The sequence below is a fragment of the Rhincodon typus genome, chromosome 12 (assembly GCF_021869965.1).
Source record: "Rhincodon typus isolate 14 chromosome 12, sRhiTyp1.1, whole genome shotgun sequence".
Taxonomy (NCBI): Eukaryota; Metazoa; Chordata; class Chondrichthyes; order Orectolobiformes; family Rhincodontidae; genus Rhincodon; species Rhincodon typus.
In genome coordinates, this window is record NC_063343.1 from 48,537,307 (window position 1) to 48,545,456 (window position 8,150).

Genomic DNA, 8,150 nt, shown 5'->3' on the forward strand with positions numbered 1-8,150 from the left:
GACACTTTCACTTTGCACCCACTTGGATGCTCATAGCGTCTCTGCCTTACCTTGTCTTGCTTTTTGTGATCAGATTTAGTGCATTGTCAAATCATTCAGAGTTTGCATGGTCACTGTATTTCTGTCTTCCCCAAAAACAGACACAAGACCAGGCAATTTGACGTGTTTACAAGCAAGGAACATTTAAAGGGGCAAGCATGTTGCTTTACAGTCAATGTCACACCTGCAGTATGGGCCAGCAGCTTAAAAGACAAACATGCTGAATGTGCTTGAACTAAATAACAATGCCTGAAAGTCTGAGGGACCTAGTCCTCAGTCAAGTTAGTCAGAGGGGCAAGACGCACGGTAAGTTAAAGGCATAGTCCAATATCAGGCCAGTGGCATGGCCATAGTTAGTTGAGTGCTTAGGGCAGCTAAGATTATTGATTCTTTTTAATTACAGCACAAGGAGTGGGCCACAGCCAGCCCTGCGAGTCCAGTGCAACCAGAGAGGGAACTAGTGGAAGTTAGTGAGCAACTTCACAGAGATCAGTTAAAGATCTGGTCACTTATCAGTCAAGGTTATCCTCCCTGGTCATTCAGGGAGGTAGCATTGGGCAAAGGTCAGTCCTGAACAATGGCTTGATGTTATAATACACAGGCCTGCGGGACAGAGCAACACTCTCTTAGACAGGATTCAAACGTGATGCGGCGCACGTGTAGTTTGATTGTTGTCGCTGCACTGACTCTAACAGTCAGTAATACAAGGTGGCAATACACATACAGATGTGACTTCCTATTTGCAAGTGAAGTGTCCCTGAGCCACCCATCTGCGCTCAGGAGCTTTTCTTTCTCATTTGCCTCCCCCCCGATGTGTACTGTGAAGAGCTTTTAGTGGCTGGCAGTGATTAACTTGATGCACAGCTGGCACCAGCAATGAAAATCCCAATAGGTCCTGCAATGGCGAGCACTGTGCAATTGATGAGTGCAGGGTAAAGTGAGAGCATGCCAGTGAGGCGTGATGCATACACAATGAGGTGAGGACCACAGCATCGCGTGAGATAACTCACTAGAATTCTCAGAAACTCTTTGTGAAACTTGTTGCAATTGACAATTAGCCAATTAGCCTACGTCTTTTGATGGCGTGACACTTCAAACAATCTATGCGCAACACTTTGACGTGGAATTTTTCACCATATTTCACTTCCGCACCCCATGTATTAGGTGCTGACTTCAATCAAGAATCTGTACAGAGGGATGAAGTAATTGCTATTGTAGCTGGTAATTTCCCAAAAGAGGGAGTGAAAATCAAATATAGGATTGTTATCAATCTGTTCCATGCATTCCTTGGGAACCAGCTAAGATGGAGATCCTTAAATCAAGTCATCAACCTAACATCCCTGCCAGTGGAAGTGTATGGCATGGCAATGCAAGGAGATTTGAAAAGAAGACAGAGGAATTTCATGAATTAAGTTCAAATGGTCTACTTCTATTTTCCTTGAAAGTTTTTAATGTATAATTTTCTTCCAATAATATTGTCTTCGTTGCAGTTGTTATTCAAATCTCTTATTATAGCTATGCTGTCATAACTGATATTACCATAAGTTGGCTTAGTGTTTTCCTGTATTCTTCTTCCAGACCTAACTTTACAAATTACATTTTAACCCATATGAAAATTTGAGATATTGGAAAGACTCATTATAGGCTTAACTTGCATATTTTAACTATTTTCTTGCCTCAAGTTGTTATATACGGGAATAAAATACTTCTTCCAATGTCACACTATGTTAAAACACTCATCAATCACATCCTAATTGGAGTATAGTTTAAACAAATGTTAAAAACACTTTTATACTTTTCTAGTGTTGTTGACTGAGCTCTTGCTAACATTAAAATCTGTTGCTTATATTCACTGAGGCTAGCAGCCAAAAAGACCCAGAGGGTGAAATTGGTCTGTGCTCACCTCTCTAAAAGTGAATCGGCTGCATGTAACATTTTCTTTTCCAATCAATGGTGTATGAAAGACTGTCTGAATACTGTAGAATGGCCAATGACATAATCATTTTTGAAAAGAGAGACAGAGCTAATGTGCATAATTATAATCCTGCTAGTTCAGCATCTGTGAAAGGGAACATTGTGGTCTCTGCATTTGAGGTTGAAATCATGTATGACCCATTTCAAAACTCTGAGGCATTTCATTATTCATATCAAGTTCTGTTCATCCTTCACCCCTGTCCCACAGTCTGGTACTTTTAAAAATCTAATCTTTATTCTCACTTCCCTCAATGGTTTTTACCATTCCTATCTTTGTAACCTTTAGTCCTATAACAAATGTTCTCTCTAAGTTGTGTGGCAACGTAGCAGTTTGGAAGTTCCATGCATGCCAGTTGGCATTCAGGCACGTAGTTTGTGCTTGTGGAAGCTACTGCCACATGTAGACCTTGGAGATCCACACAGTGGCAGGAAAATTTAGAGGGAACATTGCCGATAACAGCGAGAGTATTATGTGCAGTTTTGGGATCCACATTTTTGGAGGCACGTGATTGTACTGGACGGGGTACAGAAGAGACTCTCCAGGATGTTGCCAAGGTTGGAGAGTTTCAGTTATGAAGGAAGATTGAACAGTCCGGGATTGTTTTCCTTGGAGCAGAGGAGACTGAATGGTGAGATGTGCAAAATTAGGAAGGCACAGATAATGTAGACAGGAAAGAACCTTTTCCCTTGGTGCTGCAGTCAATGCTCAGGGAGCATAGATTTAAGGCAAGGGCATGAGATTTAGAGGGGGCGTATGAGAAAAACAAAATCACCAAGAGGATGGTGGAAATTTAGAACTCACTGCTTGTAAAGGTGGTAGAGGCAGAAACCCTCATAACATTTAAGAATGGACTTCCAATGACAAGGCTATTACAAGGCTATGGTCAAATGCAGGAAGATGGAATTAGAATAGTTAGGTGCTTGATTTTGATTCCAACAACTCAGTGAATCATGGGGACATTTTCTGTGCTATAGACCTCTATGGCTGTCGTGGCTACTAATTTTGTTTTGAATGGTCATTTGTAAAAGTGTTCCTATTACCAAAGGACCAAAGGCTGGGGTGTTAGAATACAGTTGTGTGCACCTTTCTGGATGACCCTGAGGGTGCTGGACCTGGATCTCCATGGCAGCTGCAAGGCAAACGGTCACATGGCTCAGTGCACTGCTTCAGCTTCTGGGCAATGTATGGCCATTGTATCCCACATACCTGTCTACAGTTTCCGTCCCTCTCTGCGCATGCGGACAAAGTTTCTGATTGCTGCCACCACTGAGTCCTCTCCTTCCTGGGGCTGAATAGGTGCCTGTTCTTTGTCAGTCTTTCGAGTGCCAGCATTTTGGGAAATTTCTGGCCTTGGACAGAAGCTGTCGCAGTGAGGTGCTCACAAAATTGTGTTACTATACTCTCTGAGTCTAATGTTCCCACAACGTAGTCAGTGCCTGACCTGGTGGGATTGCAGGAGGCAGCCTTGTCGATGTTTCCTCTGAGCCCTTGACAGTTTTTGCTTAGAGTTAGAGGTGGTGGCTTCTGGTGGAGCAGGCCGTTTCTGTGCCTTGGTGGCAGAGATGCTAGCTGTACCTACAAGGCAAAAGACAGAGAAGGCGATGCAGCCAATGGTTGGAAGTGGTGTGCAATGAATGACACTGACAGCAGAGTTACTGTGAGAGTTGCAGTGGAATAAGAATGATACTTCCTCAGTTCACAGGTTGTGGATGTCCCAGTATCCCCAGAGGAGCGGTCCCAAAATTCTCCGGCAAGGGCCAGGGTTCTCTCCTTGTGGGGACTGAAGGGTTGAATACTGGGCACCGCTCCACCCATCTGGGCCTTTCCTGCCATACTGGAGCCTGTCTTTCTTCGGGAGTGAGTGGAAGATAGGAATTGAGTGCCATGAAAATGCACATTGGTGCGGTTATTGGTGATCAAAAAATGGTAAGTTGTCCCCGGCAGGTGAGAGGCCAGAATAGAAGCCACAAGGGTTAGTGGTGTGGGATGTTGCCAGTGGTGAGAGCGAGTGAGGAAATTTGTCACAGGCAGAGCATGAGCCTTGGTGCAATAGCAGAGAGAGAGTGAGTGTGAGATAGTAGACAGAAGAGTGTGCCAACTTACCCTGGCGAAGTGAAGAAGATGGGTGACTTTCTTGTGGCACTGCTGGCTGTTTCGCCACACAATTGAGATGGCTGTACCCCCAGTGGTAGCCATGGTAACCTGCCATGATCTGATGCTGTGGCCTTTTCTGTCAATCCTCCGGGAAGAGGAGTTCCCTTCTTTGCGCCATCCTATCAACCAGTATCTCCAGGTCCCCATTTGAGAATTGTGCTGCCATCTCCCACTTCTCCGACATGTTCCGATTCCATCATTGACTGAGCTTCAGAATGCCAGAGCCCATATGGGGGGTGCACAGTGGCTTTCTAAAATAAATGGAAACTCAGCCCATATTTGATTTTCGGCCTTTCATTTCTTTTTAGTCATCCTTTGCTGGTCGCTAAGATTGTCCCAATCTTTTTCTCAGTGTTGTCTGCCTTTTCTTTCAATTTGATGCCATCCTTAATTTCCTTACTTAACCACAAATGGTGCATCCTGTCATAGAGTCTTTCTTTCTCAACGGAACATATCTTTATTGAGAGTTTTGAAATCTCCTTAAGCATTTGCCACTGTTTCTCCAATGTATTATCTTTCAACTTATTTCTCAGTCCACTACGGCTAACCCTGTCTTCCTCCTTTGTAATTGTCTTTATTTATTGAACTTGTCTCAGATCTAAGACTCCCACCCTCAAACTAAGTGTGAAATTGTCAGATGTTATAAACACTCTTGCATGAGGAATCATTTACTTTGGGATCATTATTTAATCCTGCCTCATTGCAAATCGCACACCTAACATACGCTGCACCCTAGTTACTTCACTGCCATTTCCCACGCCAAATGAGGTTACCTTGAAAGACTCTCCTTCTCAACCTCTCCGCTCACCTGAGGCATGGTGACACTCAGGTTAAACCACCATGAGGTGCATCTCTCTGATGATAGAACAGCCTATGGTCTGGTAAGACTATGGCAACATTACCTTGTATTGCCATATTCCAGGAATGACTCTCACATGGACACAGCAGAAAGGACAAAGAATTCAGCTGGTGGAAGCAGGATCTTGGTCAGTGGGAGATCACCATCAGGAGCCTAAGAGATTGTTCTTTAGTGTTAACATAGCTCATGGTAGGAAGTAGAGTTGGAGGGAGTGCTGAGGCGGGGGTGAAAACAGGGAGACAGAGTTTTGGTACAAGGCATGCTTATGATTTCCTGCAGGGCATCTGGAGAAGGTGACCTACATCCTACAAGGATTCCATTAAAGTTTTAAGTAAAGTTTAATAACTGTGTTTCTTCTGGTTTTCAACCCTGGCACAACAGCTTTTGCCAGCGAATGATTTAACCTGATCCATACTTTTGAATATTCACAAAGACCAAACTGCTTACAGCAAGCGCCTAACTTATTTCCTGAATTTCAGGAATTAAGATAGCATTCAATGGGAATGCAACACAAATGACATGTAAGTACAGTCCTTAGATTAACCTCCATACTCGCATTATTTTTTCTCTTCTGGTGCTTAGGACTAAACTGGCAGAGTGGAACAAAAGAAATAACTTACCTGTCGGATAACTGACCAGAAATAAAGGAACCAGCCAGCACTCCCACAAAGAACACTGACATAGAAAATGGCCCTTTCCAGTCATTGTCGCACACCAAATCCCACTGAAACATAAAAGCAAAATGAAAACTTCAAAGAAAATTGCAGTCATCATTTTACAGTTTAAGATCTAAAAATAGAAAGAAATAGGATATAAGCGAACTGTATTTAACAAATCAAACATACTTTAATGCCAGGCTAGCCTCAAAGTCAGAAGTGGCACATCACCAGGTTATAGTCCAACAGGTTGATTTGAATTCACAAGCTTTCAGAGCGCTGCTCCTTTGTAAGGTGAAATGATTTCACCTGATGAAGGGGCAACACTCTGAAAGCTTGTGATTTTAAGTAAGCTTGTTGGACTATAACCTGTGTTGTGTGACTTCTGACTTTGTCCACCCCAGTCCAACACCGGTAGCTCCACATCAAGTCCAGCCTCAAGATAGCTCTTATATCTCTAAGCAATCATGTTGTGGGTCCAATTCCCACTCAAGAGTTTTGAAAAAATACTTTCAGTTAAGACTGAGTTCAGTTTTATGAGAGTGCAGTATTTTGGATGAGATGTTAAATTATAATCCCCATTTGCCTTCCTGGTAGCAAATAAAACATTTGAGGCAAATGTTCGAAAATGAAAATGAAAAGGCTACCTTTTCAGCCTAAATTTATTCAACGGTCAATATTACTGAAGTAGATTACCTAGTGGCTCATACGTTTCTTGTTTATGTGATGTTACAGTTACATTCATCTATATTAAAGCAGTGATTACCTTTCAAAAGTACTTCATCACCAGCGAAGTGTTTTGGAACAAACCAAGGTCCATGAAAGGATGTGTAAATGATAGCTCCATCTATCTCCAACAGCTAATACACAATACATGTCAAATTACACAAGGTATAGATTCTTCTAAAATGTTTTGTTTGTGAAGGAAATTAACGTGAATGTTGAATTTATAAGGCAGAACTGAGAAATATTTTCAAACTGTCAGAAAGCAATGATATAAAACTCAAGAATGTCAACCTTGATCAATTTATTTCACATGTCAAAATAATTATGAATCTTGCAAGATTAAGAGAATCATTTTACAAAGGTCAGCTGTGCTTTATCATACTAATCATCAGATCTATTCTTGAAAAGATTGTCATATGCAATTTGTCGTTTGTTGATGATTTTCCTCAATGGTTTTCTTAGTTGGATTCAGGGCTATTAGCTGATACCAATTTAGGCTCTATAGCTGCAGACTCAATCTGCTATTTTGCTGAGTTGGCTATCTGCCAAATGTTAAACTGGACAAATAAGTCAATAGAAAGGAGATGTCACAGCTAAACTTCATCCTACTCTTGTGAAAATCCACATATATGCTTTCTGGATCTAATTACTGCCTAACAAACAGATGTAGAAAGCTTCAGAGATAGCAGGAACTGCAGATGCTGGAGAATCTGAGATAACAAGGTGCAGAGCTGGATGAACACAGCAGGCCAAGCAGCATCAGAGGAGCAGGAAAGCTGACGTTTCGGGCCTAGACACTTCTTCAGAAATGGGGGAGGGGAAGGGGGTTCTGAAATAAATAGGGAGAGAGGGGGAGGCGGATAGAAGATGGAGAGAGGAGAAGATAGGTGGAGAGGAAACAGACAGGTCAAAGAGGCGGGGATGGAGCCAGCAGAGGTGAGTGTAGGTGGGGAGTTAGGGAGGGGATAGGTCAGTCCAGGGAGGACAGACAGGTCAAGGGGGCGGGATGGGGTTAGTAGGTCGGAGATGGGGGTGGGGCTTGGGGTGGGAGGAGGGGATAGGTGGGAGGAAGGACAGGTTAGGGAGGCGGGGATGAGCTGGGCTGGTTTTGGGGGTAGGGGGAGGGGAGATTTTGAAGCTTGTGAAGTCCACATTGATACCATTGGGCTGCAGGGTTCCCAAGCGGAATATGAGTTGCTGTTCCTGTAACCTTCGGGTAGCATCGTTGTGGCACTGCAGGAGGCCCAGGATGGACATGTCGTCTGAGGAATGGGAGGGGCAGTTGAAATGGTTCGCGACTGGGAGGTGCAGTTGTTGAGTGCGAACCGAGCGTAGGCGTTCTGCAAAGCGGTCCCCAAGCCGCCGCTTGGTTTCCCCAATGTAGAGGAGGCCACAACAGGAACAGCGGATGCAGTATACCACATTAGCAGATGTGCAGGTGAACATCTGCTTGATGTGGAAAGTCTTCTTGGGGCCTGGGATGGGGGTGAGGGGGGAGATGTAGGGGCAGGTGTAGCACTTCCTGCGGTTGCAGGGAAAAGTGCCGGGTGTTGTGGGGCTGGAGGGGAGTGTGGAGTGGACAAGGGAGTCCCAGAGAGAGTGGTCCCTCCGGAAAGCAGATAAGTGTGGGGAGGGAAAAATGTCTTTGGTGGTGGGGTCGGATTGCAGATGGCGGAAGTGTCGGAGGATGATGTGTTGGATCCGGAGGTTGGTGGGGTGGTACGTGAGGACGAGGGGGATT

The 8,150-nt window shown here is 44.0% G+C and overlaps 1 protein-coding gene across 1 annotated transcript in view; it reads right to left on the reverse strand.

Annotated features, from left to right (window-relative positions):
- LOC109915393 (solute carrier family 22 member 5-like) overlaps nt 1-8,150 on the reverse strand; it is a 116,285-nt gene that overhangs the window by 68,216 nt on the left and 39,919 nt on the right. Inside the window, exon 2 of the mRNA XM_048603986.1 lies at nt 5,648-5,776. Within this exon, the coding sequence (XP_048459943.1) occupies nt 5,648-5,776 (129 nt within the window). The remainder of the gene's footprint in view (nt 1-5,647; nt 5,777-8,150) is intronic.